This window comes from Vigna radiata, chromosome 5 (genome assembly GCF_000741045.1).
Source record: "Vigna radiata var. radiata cultivar VC1973A chromosome 5, Vradiata_ver6, whole genome shotgun sequence".
In the NCBI taxonomy this organism is placed as follows: domain Eukaryota; kingdom Viridiplantae; phylum Streptophyta; class Magnoliopsida; order Fabales; family Fabaceae; genus Vigna; species Vigna radiata.
This window is the reverse complement of record NC_028355.1, coordinates 18,112,286-18,128,856: the sequence shown is the minus strand read 5'-3', so window position 1 is coordinate 18,128,856 and position 16,571 is coordinate 18,112,286. Positions and strand designations below refer to the sequence as shown.

Below are 16,571 nucleotides of genomic sequence, written 5' to 3'. Positions count from 1 at the left end.
TGAATAACAAGACAAAAAAAAAAGGTGGTAGATTGTGAAGAAGATAGAATCTGGGAAAGTAGATTGTGTTGTGTGATATTTGAAAAGGAAAAACTCCAAACTTCTTTTAACAACACTTTTTTAACAATTTTTTGATAACGCATACATGACAGCTTGTGATTGGTCCGTTTTAAATACTTTTAAAAAATAAATTCAAATAGACCAATAAAATGATGACACGTATCTTGTTGTCAAAAAAGTTGTCAAAAAGTGTTGTCAAAATATCATTTACCATTTGAAAAACTCCAAAATTTAAAAGCATAAGGAAGTTGAAGAGGCACTCTAGAGAGTAGAGTGTGATAGATTAGATGGAATGAAGGTATGATTGTGTTTGAATTTGAAGTAAGCTAAGCATGCAAGATCCATATATCTTAGCTTTTGTTTGTATACCCTTTTCTAGTCAATTCCATGATGGGTAACTTGTTTCGAATCTCTTCACTTTAACGTATTTTTGTTGTCTCTCTTACAATTTAAAAATTCAAATTTACTCACTCTTCTCACCCTCTTTAAAATGGTATAATTTATCCTCATTTACCTACACTTACTTTTAAAGGAAGTCAAAATTAAAATATGAATAACTTTGAATGCATATTTTTATTTATGTTCACTTTATGTCATTAATTTTGTTCTGGAGCATATTTGAAGGAATGAATTTTACAGAGATTCTGTTTGGAAAATAATATAATTTTAGTTTATCATAAGTAGTTATTTATAATCTTAAAGAGAAATGGTGAGGTGTTTGTAAATTAGTTTGACTTTTATTCATAGATAATGGTATAATTGGTTTAATACCCCAAACGTATTTATTTAAATTTTGTTCGTAATATTTATAGTTTGTTTATATTTTATGAAGTATAATTTTTATTATGTGTTTTGAAAGTAGTTTAGTTAAATTAAGGATTAAATATGTTTTTAGTTTCTTAATTTTCAGTTAAAATTGAAATTATTTTTTTTCAAAACTTTAGATCAATTTAGTCTCACATATTTAAAACTAGGTGAATTTAGTGATTTTAGCACATTTATGTTAAGTTTATTTGATGTTTGAAAAGTGATTATTACTTAACATTTAAACAAAAATGTGTCAAACGATATAAACTACTCAATTAACACACTAAAAGCATTCGAACGTCAAATAAACTTAATAAAATTTAGTTAAAATGACTAAATTCATTCGTTTCTTGACAAACTAAATTGAATCAAAGTTTTGAAAATAGACTATTTCTAATTTTTACTAAAAATTAAAAGATAAAATATATATATTTAATTCTTAAATTAATAAAAGCATGACTATCATTTTAATATTCCAGTGCAAAAGTATGTTACAAATATAGTACAAAATGTAAAACTATAATAGTAGTTGATTGAATGTGTTAAATATATGGAAAATGATATTTTGACAACTTTTTTTAATAACTTTTTTATAACAGGACACATGTTATTACTTTGTTGGTTTATTTGAATTTATATTTAAAAAACTACTTAAAACATACTAATCACAATCTATCATGTATGGATTATCATAAAGTTGTAAAAAAATATGATTTGGAAAACAATACTGAAAAGTGTAATTTGGCCCCTACAATGAAGCAAACACATGTCACAAACCATGTGACCATAGTCCCCCATGTATAAATGGCTAGATTATTCTTTAAAGAGGAAAGTGCTCAGCAAGGAATTGTTTGGATCGATATTCTTTCTAATCATTATAGAAAGAAATTTTCTGGTTAAATATATCTACAGCTGTGTAAACATTAACTTTAGTTTTCTCCATAGCTAAAATTTATAACACTTGTGTTTATGCCACTTTCCAAGCAATAGAGTGGAACGAAAAAGAGCAAAATTATCAATGATTGATAGGAACACATGCATGATTGTATGTGTGCATAGCAGCAACTTGAAGAAACACCAAAGCTAGAAAAAGGAACCATTTTACAGCAAAAATCAGCAGGTAGGTTAGTTTAGCCCGTGACATAGTGCGCAAGATAGCTACCTACCAAGTGGGAAGCAAATTATGAATTTATATTATGTTGTCGACCCAATACATATGCAAAGTTCCTGTGCCATAATTAACCTGAAACAAGGAAGAGAATTATGCAGCATAAGTAGAAAGTATTCTTGCTGCTATATATATATATAGCTGCCATCATGTGACCATAATTATTCTTATTTTTATACACCAAGAGTATTGTTTAACTTGATTACTAGATTAAGAAGTAAAGATTATGCATTAGACATGATCAAAGTCTTAATTACATGCTTAAAATATCCACCTAACCATCTTTCTAGAATTTGATAGTCCTTCTGAATGCTTGATATAGAACATGCCAGACAATATATGCATTAACGTACATGGTGAGTGGTTCGTAAAAACTTGCTTTGTTATGAACACTTGCATCTTTCATTGGGAAGAGTGGGGACTAGAGTGGGGTGGCGTGAGGGAAGATTCAGATGTTTCATGATTCGAATATCGAGCAGAAGATCTTAGTTTGCATTGTGCGCAGAAAAAGTAGGGTCTGTTTGATCGTATGTGTTTCTTATCGACAATAAGTACACACATAAAGTTATGATATTAGTTCTTAATATTAGGAATCGATGTTCTTAAGTAAACGAAGAATGGAGTGTTTTGATTAATTTTGGCTTTTGTTATTATGAACCCCACTTTTTGGCATGCATGTGCTGGAGTAGAGATTCCAAGACAGCCATGCAGTAAGTGGCTAAGTGGTTTCTTATAACTCAGCAAAAAGCGAGTAGAAGCCACTTGCTTCTGCACCCACTGTCAATGCGATTAAGTACACTTCCAGACACATCCAATTTGCAAATTACAAAATTTCAGATTACATGTTTTTGTAACTCCTACAACCAACATGGCAAGGAATGGTAGAGCTGGGTAAGATTATACAAAACTAAAATGCAAAAGGATTCAAAGGACAGTGTTAAAACCCTATTCAAAGGTGTTCGACATAAGAATGCAGTCATAAGAACAACAACTTTATGTCAAATGTAGTTTTATACTATAAATATACTATGAGGTCTTTTATTTATCTAATGTAATCTAGGTCAAACAATGAAAGTCTTAATTGTTTGTGTATAGTAGCAATCTCGAACATTGGCAATTACCTTCACAGACCTTCTCCAATGTCACTTTAATAGGAAGCTAGAAACAATGTTTTTAACTCCTTTGAAGAACTTCCAGAGTAATATCCTCAACATATTCTCATTATACATATTCTCATCTAATTTAGAAATAAACTCTCATTTACATGTACTTTGATTTTCATATGCCATCAATAACAACATATATATGTATTTCTTTTAATTTTCAGAAAATATGTAATAGTAATGGACCTACATATTTGGACATGTTAACAACTATACACTCGAGCAAGTATAAAGCGAGTTCATAAAGAACTTGCAAAAGAATGTTGATGAAGTGTTGTTAGGATATAGCTAAATTTTATAAAGTTCAGTTTACTTCGGAAAGTTAAGTACAAGTAATGCAATTTGTTTTTACATGATGGCTAGTTAGTGTGTTGTATATATATATACTTTCTGGCAAATTACTGTGTTATCTCTTCTTTTTTGTAAAAGTTAGTATTGAGAAATAGTGCATTTCACTTGCGTAAAAAAAAAAAAAAAAAAGAGTAAATTAAGAAGATTATATTTACCCTGCGTTCAGATGAAAAAAAATCTTTCAATTTTTTTAAGAAAAATATATATATTAAATTTGAATTAATTTTAAATTATTAAGATAATTCAAATTTATTAAATTTTAATTAATAAAATATTTCACTTATCATCAAATGCAAAAAAAAAAAAAATATTTTAAAAATTTAGATAAAAAAATATCTTCCATTATCATCAAATATATAAAAAAAAAACTGTAAGTTAACCATATTTTGATTTTAGTTTAATTGACGTACAAAACATTGAGTAATCGAAATGAGGATAAACTACTGATAGATTTTGAAATTTTCTGACTTTAAATAGTTAATTTATTTTTTAAAAATCTATAAAGTTTAATTTCTTTTAAAATTTATATTAAGCAACATGTTTTATCTTAAATCTTTTATAAAAATTAATTTCTCTCAAAAAATTCTATATCAAAAGCACGCTATTAATGTTTTCCGTCTTTTATTTTTTTTCGAACAGCAAAATAGCTATTATTGTTTAGTTTTGTTTTCTTTTATTTTTTTTCCATCAAACATGCTGTATGGAAATTAGTTGTTTAATAAACTCATATGAATTAATACAAACTAAACTGGGAGTAAAAAACTTACGATTACTAAAGTTATAATCAGCAGAAAAAAGAAGGATCTGTGTCCCTTGAGATATTGAAATTATGATCGACCAACGCATTTAAAGTCCTATTTGCCTTAAAGTTTGAAATATTACATTAATATTTTACAAACCTATATATCTGACGGAGGATTTTGCACGCCCCACATGAAATCCTTAATAATGGAGAGAGCTTTTGATTTTTGTTACTGAAAAATAGTCAGTTTTATGAAGAAACAATTAATAATAACCTAAAAAAGAAAAAAAAGAACAATAATGTATTACTTTTTGGTTTACATATATTTTAGGATCTGTATCGCATGAGTATCTCATAAGTACTTAGTTCGATTATTTTCATGAATTTTGTAAGAGAAGAGATGATTAATGTTTAGAAAAGCAAGGAGAGTTATAGAAAGTCGAATCAAGTTTAACTTTTGCGTTGATGTCATTTTGTGTTCATAGTGATTAACATAAAGTCAACATTTCATATCAAAGATCCTCTTGCTGTGTTGATAGAGCGAAAGCACACCCAAAGTGATGTTATGTTAATTTGATGTATGTTTAATCGTTGAAGATCTGATCACAGATACTACTGAGTTTAAAGCCAAATCCGAAGAAACAAGTTCCCCGCACACACAAAGGAAAGGGAGAGATTCGCTTTCAAGTTTTGGTCATCGTGTGTGTGGCAGACCAAACCGTGCTCCCAACTTCACTTTGTTCCTCTTACGATTTCTTATCATCTTCGCATCATTGCTTACGTTTCTCAAAATTATTATAACACCACTTTTTCTACTATATATATTAACTCAGATCAAAATCACTGGTAATCTTTCATCAAAACTGCAAATTTTAACATGTTAATTTGAGTTACTTATACTACTGTGTGAGAATCATATAAATGATTAGGGTGTGTTGTGCGTCGCATGCCCCCAATGAAGGAGGAGGCTGTTGGGGTAAGAGGGTGCTTTGATGCTTGCCGTCGTTGACATTCTTCAATATCCACCTTCATATCTTTCTACCCTGTTCATACACTTCCTCTTCAACACTCAACATGTTCGTCTGTCGTGCCCTATCTAGCAAAATTCAACCATGTCCTCCTGTAACTATAAATCATCTACATGAAAAAAAAAATATATAAAACTGATTTCAATGTTTTTATGATTCGGTTATATGCTATCCATGGGTTAAAAAATTATTTCACACCTATTATTCACATTCTGTAGTTTTGGATGTAGAAATTATTTTGTTTTATATAATTTATTGATGGGTCTTTAATAAAAATATATATAATATTGGATAATACTCATGAATCAAACTCACATAAAGATTTTACATTATTTTCAATTCAAAATTTTAAACAATAATCTCTTTATATATATATATATATAACTCTATAATAACGAGATTTGAGCAAAATTCACAAAGATATAAATTAACATAAAAATTTTAGATAAATATATATATGAATATTATTTTATGTTATTGTGAAGTTTTCTTACTTGTCACTTCAAAACAGCGAGTTTATGAGTCTTTTAACTTTCAATTATATTCTGTTATGGTTAAATTAATTTCATATGATATATTTCTCTTTTAGTGTACAATATCCTTTATTATTAGGTTTGCTTTATCAGAGAATATATTATATGTAAGTCACTCAAAATCTTAAATCTTAAGATATTGTGTTTTTCTATTTTTGATGATATGATTGTATTATTTTATTGTTATTTTTTTCATGGGACAATGAGTTTGATTTTTTTATTTTTTATTTAATACGAGACTTAAACTCATATTTTGAATTAATTTTTTTCGTATTTTTTATATACATGTAAAAGTATCTTAAACTTAAGAATAAAGAGAGGTGTTGCAGGGAACTACGGATACGAGGAAAACAAGATGGAGTATAAAAGACCGTGATGATGAAAATGAAAGAGTTGGAAATAGTTTGAAGGGGAAAAGAGCACAAGATATAATAATTGAGAAATTACAGATAATATCAATAGCTCCAAAAAAATCATCATATATTCAATATATAAAACTAATGTACAAAGTTAATACTGCTTTAAGTTGCTTAATAACCTATTTAGTATACAACTCATATATTATATAAGGTGTTTAAATGATCAATGTAGTAAGTAAATACTTCAATTCCTAACACATGACATCTTATGCACATTATTTATAGTTTTTATCTATTGGCAATTAAGAGAATGGAGATAACATTTAAGAAATTAATTGAAAAAATGTTGACTTATTTATAATTTATGATGGGAGTTTTTTCTAATGGGTTATCCATATGAATTAATAAGAAAATAATTTTGGAAATTAAAATGAAATGAGAAGAAGTTGGATGAATATTCCCTATAAAGAAAGAATATATCCTGGTGGGTGAAAAGAGTTATCTATGTAAGATTTTGTGGCAGGTGAATCTAAAATGCATGTTTATGAAGATCCCGTATCAAAACACTATAATATAAGCAGTGAAAGTGAGGTATGTGGATTTCATTTCGTCGTTTGATTATGTTTCAGAGTTGCTTCTTCCTCTGCAGACATGTTATTGGTTGGATCAAAAGGTCTATTATAACGCAATCTTTATTCTCCCACAAACGTCAACTCCAACTTCACAACTTGCTACTTACATAATACACACACCTTTATTCTCCCAAACAAAATTCGATCATGATATTTTTTTTTTGACAATTTTTTTAACAATTTTTTTTGATAATAATATATGTGTCATTATTTTATTAGTTTATTTGAATTTATGTTTAAAAAAATATTTGAATCAGACCAATCACAAACTGACACATTAAAAAATTATTAAAAAAATATTGTTAAAAGAATTTTTTTTTTCTAACAAAATATCCCGCCTAAATCTTTCCATCAACTTTCTTTCTCCTTTTTAATTTGAGGCTTAAATCCTTAATTGGTCCCAATATTAAGAGGGAATTTTCAGTTTAGTACCCGCTTTTAAAAGTGTATACATTGGGTCCCCATGTTTTGCAATTTGTGTCAATTTAGTGAATTAATGACACATCAAACAAGTTTGTAACAATAATTGGAAGGTGTCCAAACTTTCAAAAAGTTAATAAACATGCTGCAACCCAAAATGACTTGTCCACTTGTAATTTTCAAGTCAAATTGATGGTTCAAAGGCACTAAATTAACACAAATTGCAAAACATGGGGACCTAATGTATACACTTTTAAAAGCGGGTACTAAACTGAAAATTCCCTCCTAACATGGGGACCAATTAAGGATTTAAGCCTTAATTTAACAACCTCACAATTACAACTTACTATTTTCATTTTTTTTTTAATTTAAAAAATAGTAGCTTTGTGGAAAAAAAATTATTTTGTTTAGTCATAATAAGTAGTGAAGATTCAAGTTTTCAATTCAATGTTCCCCATTTTGTTTGCCTCTTTTTGTCTTCCATTCATATTTGTCTACGCAAATATTTGAGTCTTATTGACAAGCGTTTTGAACACATTAATTATTAATAATAATAATAAATTATTAAACCTATAATGAAGATCCTAAAATATTGTGTTTAAGAAACATTAATTCTTTGATAAATATCTCAAAACATTTACTAATATTTTTTTATAAAAAAATTTCTATCATCGTGTTTCATCCTTCCGTTTTTTTTTTTTCTGTTTCATTCCAATACCCTTTTGGAAATTCTTGCATATTAATTTTAAATTTTGATATTTTGTATTTTTGATTTGAAATGTTTTTTTAAATAGTGCTAATCAGGGAAAATTCAATATTTCAAAACAATGTTTCCCATTTTGTGATTCTTTTTCTTTGTCTCCCACTCAAATTTGTTGGGCAGAAATATATTTTTTGGAGTCTTATTAACAAGTATCTTATAGACACTAATTAACAAGTCATTGAATAAAAATATTAAATTCTACATTAAAATGTAGTTTTTGTTTGGATAATATATATCTCGATGTGAAAGACAAATACATAATCAAAGAAAAATAACTATTAAAAATCATAAAGCTCTTTCTATACAATTTGACACATTTTTATATTCAAAGAGAAAGTTTAAACTACTTGTTAAATTGAAACAAATTCACGTAACCAACCACTGATTATCTTCAATTAATCTTCATCATGCCGAACAATTTCAAAATAAACGGTTTTGTATTTATAAATTTTGTTAAACACGTGCCATGTAAATTTATTCATGATATACCATGAATCAATTTTTGTCAACAATTGGTTTTATTTTTTATTTTCAAAAATATTAAAAAGCTATCTTATCAACAAAAAGTTATTATAAATTTAAAATATTTGGAATTTTTCGATCTAAAAAAAGTAACAAACAAGAAAACTTATTAATTTGAATATCAGTGCATTAAAATATTTAGAATGGTACAATAATCAATAATATGAACATGAGTTTACTACAAACAAACTGGCAAGTAATAATAGATTAATTTCTTTATTCATGTCTTCGTGATAATTAAAACCGTTTTCAATACGGTCTATATATAAATCATATACGTTTATAGCATTTCCAAAACAAAATAGTAAAGATGAAGAAAAAAAGAAGAAGATAAATGTGAGATAAAATATTAAATAAATAGATTAAATGATGAGAAATTTAAATAGGGAGTAAAATAAAACAAAAGGGGAGATTAATTTATATTAAAATATACTAAAACATTTTGCATACCTTTTTGAAAGTATCACGTCGATTTAGGATCATCATATGGCGGTAAAAATTTATAAGCCATGGATATGGTGTCGAAAAAGAATGAATATTTTGTTGGTAAAGTAATAAAAAAGCAGAGAAAGCGTATGCATGGTGAAAAATGAACACTTATATGAGCACTGTGAATGGCACCAGAGTTGTTTGAAACGCGATATCACACAGTTGCTTCTTCTAGTCACCTTGGCTTTGCTTTTCAGGCTCTGGTTCACTGAAATTTAATGAACAAAGACAACAATGGCAATGTCTAATTGATTGCAGAGGTCGGATATTAAGGTTTGTGGCATCCGAGAAGGAAGGGATGGAAGAAGTAGGGTCGGAGAATCGGATATGCAGAGATGCATGCATAGATTGCTGAAAGCTTGGGATGATGGTAACTGCTAAGGTTGGCTTCACACTCACACAATTGAAAAGTAAAAAAGGTTTTATTTTCCCTTTTGGGAGAGAACTCTCAGAATCTTTGTTTTCTTTCATTTTGAACATAGTAAAGACTAAAGAGTTAACACCACTCAGTTCCTTGGTTTCAGTAGTGGAATAAGATTGGGTCATACATTTATAAGTAGAAAATAATATTTAGTACTCACTATTTTATACTAGCTAATCATACTTCCACACTTTATTCATATATTTTATTTATTTCTTTTCTTTCTGCATCACTCAAAATAAGTATAATTCCTTTTTAAATATTTTTTTTTTAAAATTATTATCTCTCGAATTAATAGAAAAATATTATTGTAATTTCACTACCCACAAAAACAGGGTTAGAGACAAAGAAGAAATAATCACCAGAAGAGAAAATTTTGAATTATTTTTACGTTGCATTTCTTTAATCATGTTATTTCCTTCGTTTATTTTTATATCTGATTTTTTTTTATCTTCCTTTAACTCGTAAAAAAACAAAGAGTGTACGTTCATCTTTTATCAAAAGATTTTCGTATCGTTTCCTAATATTTCACTCCAACTCCAGTGACCCCCGACCTCTTTTACTTCAGCACTAAATAAAAATTTATTGATTTTTTTTTGGGGGTTTATTAAATAGATCCCTGTATGCTATTAGAGAAAAACAGAACATAGAAAAAGAAAATGAAGTTAATTTTTGCAGGTTGATATTTGTATTTGAGAAGAAAGTTAGATATAAAATTTGTGTGGGAATGCTACTTTCCATGCATATATTTAAAAGGCACAGAGGCTCTTCTGCCACACTCTCTGACGCACTTCATTGACCATTCCCACTATACGCTACCCCTCTTTAAATTCTCACAATTTCTATCGTATTCTCCAAGGAGAGGAGTTGAAACATTCAACATACCAAAAAGGAAAAGCAGACCAGAGAGGTTTTCCCTTCCAAGTTTCTTGCGATGGAGTCTTGCAAGGGACCAGAGGGAGAGGAAGTGAAGTGCGTGTGGGTTCATGGTCCTATAATCGTAGGGGCAGGACCCTCGGGGCTGGCCGTTGCAGCATGCCTCTCCCACCACGGACTACCCTACGTCATTCTCGAGAGGAGTCACTGCATAAACTCCCTTTGGCAACACAGAACCTACGACCGTCTCAAACTCCACCTCCCCAAACACTTCTGCCAACTCCCCTTCATGCCCTTCCCTCACCATTTCCCCAAATACCCCTCCAAGAATCAGTTCATCTCCTACCTCCATTCCTACGCTCAGCGCTTCAACATCCGCCCCAGGTTCAACCAGTCCGTTCACACCGCTCACTTCGACCCCGTTTCCCAGTTCTGGCTCGTCAGAACCAACGATTTTCAGTACATTTCCCCGTGGCTCGTCGTTGCTACCGGAGAGAATGCCGACCCTGTCATTCCCTCGATTCTTGGCATGGACTCCTTTCACGGACCCATTGTTCACACCAGCGCCTATAAATCCGGTTCTCATTACAAAAACAAGAGGGTTTTGGTAATTGGTTGCGGCAACTCGGGAATGGAAGTAAGCTTGGATCTTTGCAGGCACAACGCCACCCCTTACATGGTCGCCAGAAACACAGTCAGTAACTCACTATATTCACTTCCCTTTCTTTCCCTATTCCCATGCACTACTTATAATAATAACACGCTTTGTCTTTTTCTTTTTGCTGTTCTTTATTATACGAATTCTCGCTCCACCATGTCATGGTCGTTACCATAAAACTTTGTTGATTAGTATTGATTTTTAATGCTAATATTCCCTGATAGAATAATAGAGAAAAACCTGCATATTTGGACATATTATTATCGAGATATAGTTTGTTGACATGATTTCATGGTACAGGTACATGTGCTGCCTAGGGAGATGTTTGGCTTTTCTACGTTTGGAATGGCGATGGGTCTATTGAAATGGCTTCCGATAAAGTTGGTAGACAAGGTGGTATTGGCGTTGGCTGGGTTAATGTTAGGTGACACCGCCCGCTACGGGGTCAGGAGGCCAAAAACTGGGCCAATAGAGCTGAAACTTGTCACCGGTAAAACCCCTGTGCTAGATGTTGGACAAGTAGCGCAGATAAGATCCGGTAACATCAAGGTACGTACGTACCCATGCTTTGTTTCCTGATTCATGAGTATGTAATTATAGCATAAAAATGTAATTCAATTTTACCATGTATGGAATCTTTTACTAAGTTAGGTTAGGGTTCGTTTCAGGTGATGGAAGGTGTGAAGGAGATAACAAGAAACGGTGCCAAGTTTATGGACGGACAAGAAAAGGAGTTCAGTGCTATAATATTAGCAACAGGTTACAAAAGCAACGTGCCCACTTGGCTTAAGGTAAGAAGAAACTAAAAATTTCATTTTTACCTCAATCACTTGGCACAGCAGATACCAACAGAAGGATTTACTTTCTTCATGCAACTATGAAAGAAAGAGCATAAAATGATTTTGGGGTTTGTGCCAAACAAATATGAAACTTTTCATTCCAGTGACGTTTCATGTGTACCGATAATCAAACAATTTGTTATTTCTTCTATACTTATACCTAAAAAAAAGTGTCCCTTTTTTTGTTCCTTTCCGTCGTTCGAGATGGACAACACTTCCCAGCAGAAAAAACAGTCGCAATCTGCTTTGTTCCTTCTCCTTTGCTGTTCCAAAGAATCCAAATAATATGTTTGTTTTTTTTACTCTAATTGTTTAATTAACAATATATGATAATGCAGAGCCGTGAATCTTTCACGAAAGACGGAATGCCCAAAACGCCGTTTCCAATGGGTTGGAAGGGAGAGAATGGATTGTATACGGTTGGGTTCACGAGAAGAGGTCTTCTTGGAAGTGCATCAGACGCCGTAAAGATTGCTGAAGACATAGCTGATCAATGGATGAGCGTTAAGGACAAATCATACCGTAATTCCCACATGATCTTGCTCAAGAGTACATAGGATCACGTGGCTAATCTTGTAATTGTTCTGGATTTTTTTTTCCTTTTTTTTTATTTTTATTTTTTTGTGTATGTACAATTTTGTATTTCCTGCATTCTTGTGTCTAAACTTTTTTTTTCACTCTGCCTTGGTTTTAAACAGTTCCGTAAATGAAATGCCACCTTTGTTGAAAGAAAGGACAACATGTCTCCATTTTCTTTGACACTTTATTTTAAGTTACATTTTTAACAAATTATAAACATAACTCGATAATGAAGAAAAGAAAAAACAGGTTACTTAATTCAACTCAAGCTTAATTGAACTAATGAAAAAGAATGTGAAATTATTAAGGAAGATGGATTTTTGCATAATAAATAAAATTTTGATCTTGTAAGGAGGGTGAGTTAATAGAGTAGTATAGCAGTAATAATACCTACTTACCTCTTACTCTCACATCACACTACAAACACATACACACTAACTTGGGTGCCACTACACTGCAATATTCTGCTTTTCATCCATTTACTCACAATAATTAATATACTTATATAAAATTGACTTAATTATGATAAATTCAAAAGAATTTGATTAAATTTTTGTGGATATGGTGGACCATAAAAGTTTAATAAGAACTTTCAAATTTATTATGGAACTAAAAATTAATTAAATAATTAAAATTTAAATAATTTATAAATTTATATACTTCTAATTAATTTTTTATATTTTTTAATTGATTTATCGATATTATTTTTTATTAGTGATATGGTTATTTTTTTATTATTGAATGATGAGGTTGTTATCTTTATATATCGTCTTATTTGTTTGTTTTTATGCATTAAAAAATGTGAAATTTTGTAACTAATATAAAAGATTTTATAATTAATATAAATTGATAAATAAATTATCTTCTTTTTTAAAAATAAGTTGTATAACAAAAAAGAAAAACTGATAGAGTTACTTACATAAATAATAATAAAAATAGTGATAGTCTTTATAAGTGGTGACAAGAAAATTAGGGAGACCACAGCAGTTATGTTATCTAAAATATTTTCAACTAATAAAAGAAGAAGAAGACAAGTTAAAAGTCTTATAAACTATTAACAGAAAAATCAAACCATAAACATTCAATAAAAAATAAATAGAAAATAAAAAATTGAATACTTAATAAACTAAAGAGAAACTTGAACCTTAACTAATTATTTTCAGTTTTTACAAAAGCCCACTCGTTTACATTGTGTTTCTCGTTTCCTTTTAATTATGCATATCCTTGCTTGCGTGTTGCCCTTTCTTTGCTTTATTTACGCAATGCCATTATTCACAAGGAAAAAGACTTGTACAGGAACCATGTTTCGTGCACATCATTTCGAATACTATTATAACACACTTAATTTTGAGTCTTTATATAGGAAATATTCTTATTCATGTAATTCACACAAAACATTGCATACAAACTTCTCATTATACATTAAACAACCAAAAATACTTTTATAAGTCATCAGATGTAACATTATAACACAATTTTCTTTATAGTCTCTTAATATCCATATTAAGTAAGAAAAAATTTAAAAACTTTCACCAACAGTTCTGGAATAATCCAAAACCCACAAAAACGACCTAAAAGCAACTGAAACGGGCATTCAAAATCCTAAAAACTCTTCAAAGTAATGCACTAGTGATTTTCGGACAACAATAATCGATTATCGTATGTAATAATCGATTATCATATGTAATAATCGATTATTTCCAAGAGCTTTGAAGAAAATATGGTTCTCTCACTATAATAATGATTATCAAGTGAGATAAACGATTATTCTTATTAATTTTTTACAACAACTTGATTTTTCTAGTTTTGGTGTATCTTAGACATATCCAAATGATCAATTTATAATCTGTATGACTAATATTGATACGAAAACATGTTTATAAATGAAAGTAAGGTATTACATTACTCATTTGGATAGGAGTTAGATGTACCAAACCAACTCAACAACTCAAAAGTGCTTAAACTCAATTTTATCTCTTGCAACACTCAATACCAACAATCTAGTAGCATGAACAACTCTTAATACACTAGATAACATACTCAAATACTTCAATTTCGTCCCAACTATCCTACTTTCAATTTCCAACACCTAAAACCTATAAAATGGACTAGAAACTCGAGTTATGAAGCCAATATCACTCCCATGAGATATTTTACTGATTTTAGTACCTAGACAAGTCCTAATAGGTATAATGATAGACCTGTAACCTTCCAAAGCAGTTTATACTCAGTACTTCAAAATCTCATTACTCAAAACCCTATTTTACACCAAAAGTACTTGAAAACTTCAAATACAAACTCTCCCTTTACTACATAACAATTTTCAACCATCTAGCTCTCCTAACAAGTCTTATTTACCTCATAACAACACCTAGACAATAGCTTCCTCACATCAGCCCCCAGATTCTCAAACTCACACGTACGAACCCTCATTTTAGGCCTAAAACCAAATAATTTCACTATTTCTCATCACAAACATTTTGAGTTCAATTTCAAACAACAAAACAACTTCATCACACATATTCATAACAACATAGAACATCAATTTCACAACATTACAATTACAAACTATTCATAATACCGAGTATCGTTATTTACACCTAACAAATACTATACTACTATCACAATTTCATCCAATACATCACATAAATAATAAATTCAAGCTACAAACATAATTAAAATAAAATTAATAGTTTCTCTTACCTCACAATAAATTACTCGACTCAAAGTATGTTTCGTCGATTGCTATAAACTCAAGGAACCTACAAAATACTAAATTGGAAGTGGAGAGAGTCCTTATAACTCTAAATTGTCCTTATAACTCTAAATTAACCAAGAATGATTAGGAGAAGCTTGATCACACATGCAATGACCATTCTTTCTTAGTCTGCATTTTTAGCCGATCAATTTCTATCAAGAAAGGAAAAAAAGAGTTAAAACTTATTTGCTTTATGATAGAAATTGATTGGCTAAAAATGTAAGCTTCATTGTCGTGATCGTCTAGACACTTCCTGATCGTCAAAGAGATGACCCAAGAGTCAAAACTCTCAAAAAGAAGATAAAAAACTCTAAAAAAATAATTTATAGAAAGATGATACGTTTTAAAATAATAAAATTCGTTTATGAAAAAACTATTTATAATAAAATCATTTAATATTAAAACAACTTAATATAATTATTTTTATACTACCACCACTTCTAAAAACATTTTTTTTGAGTTTTATAGAAATCATACTGTTCAAAAATACACTAAGAAATGTTAATATTGACAAACTTATATTGGATTTTAACATTTGTTATGTGTGCTATCCACAGTTTATGAAATACCGTTGCTTCTAGTGGTATAAAATCCTCATTATACCAACATTCAGGTTTTAGTGTTTTCTTGTGGGGGTTTCAAACCACATCATAACTTTGTTGCATTTTTTTAAAATATATGTAAATTCTGAAATAAATGAAGAATTATAAAAATTAAAAATTGTAGCATTCTTAAAAAAACAAAGAATAAAATCTACGATTTCAATATCACATAATATATAACTGAATTTAAATTTATACAAATTGAAATTCAAATTAAAGTACAAATGAGTTAAAGAAAAACTAAGAGGAAGCAAACGCAAACAGAACATTGCTGTGAAATAGTTCAAGTGAAAACTTAACAACATATGGTTCACGTTATATTATATTGTTTAACTATCACATGTGAACAATAGTGTCATTTATCAAAAATAAAATTATATATATATATATATATATTTAAAATTTTCATTTTATTAAAGTCTAAAAAAATGTTATTTATCTTTAAATTAATCAAGATGTAAGTTTCATTTAATTTAATCTTAAGAAGGTAAGTGATGGAAGTTTCATTAATATAATGTAAATGCAATTTTTTTATATTGATGATATTAGCCACTAAAAAAAGTGAAATTATTGATGAACAAAAATTATTGATAATCACTACATTTCATCAATTAAAAAATCGTTAGTAAAATTCTTAAAATTCGTATCGATAAATTTAACTTATGAATAGAAAATTTTATTAGTAATTATCGATGACAATTGTAAGATCCTGAAAATTAATAAAGTTATTGGGCCTTATGTTGAGACAGTCAGCCCATAAGCTAAGGACCCATGACCTTAGGAAGGGGTATTCTAAAAAAA

At 29.4% G+C, this 16,571-nt stretch overlaps 1 protein-coding gene across 1 annotated transcript; it reads left to right on the top strand.

The window, feature by feature from the left end:
* Positions 1-10,282: 10,282 nt before the first annotated feature.
* LOC106761746 (probable indole-3-pyruvate monooxygenase YUCCA4) lies at positions 10,283-12,541 on the top strand. The gene is made up of 4 exons (XM_014645318.2): positions 10,283-11,028; positions 11,293-11,541; positions 11,661-11,783; positions 12,170-12,541. The coding sequence occupies exons 1-4, from the start codon at positions 10,393-10,395 to the stop codon at positions 12,386-12,388; spliced, it is 1,227 nt and encodes a 408-aa protein (XP_014500804.1). The 5' UTR covers positions 10,283-10,392; the 3' UTR covers positions 12,389-12,541.
* The last annotated feature ends 4,030 nt before the right edge of the window (positions 12,542-16,571 follow it).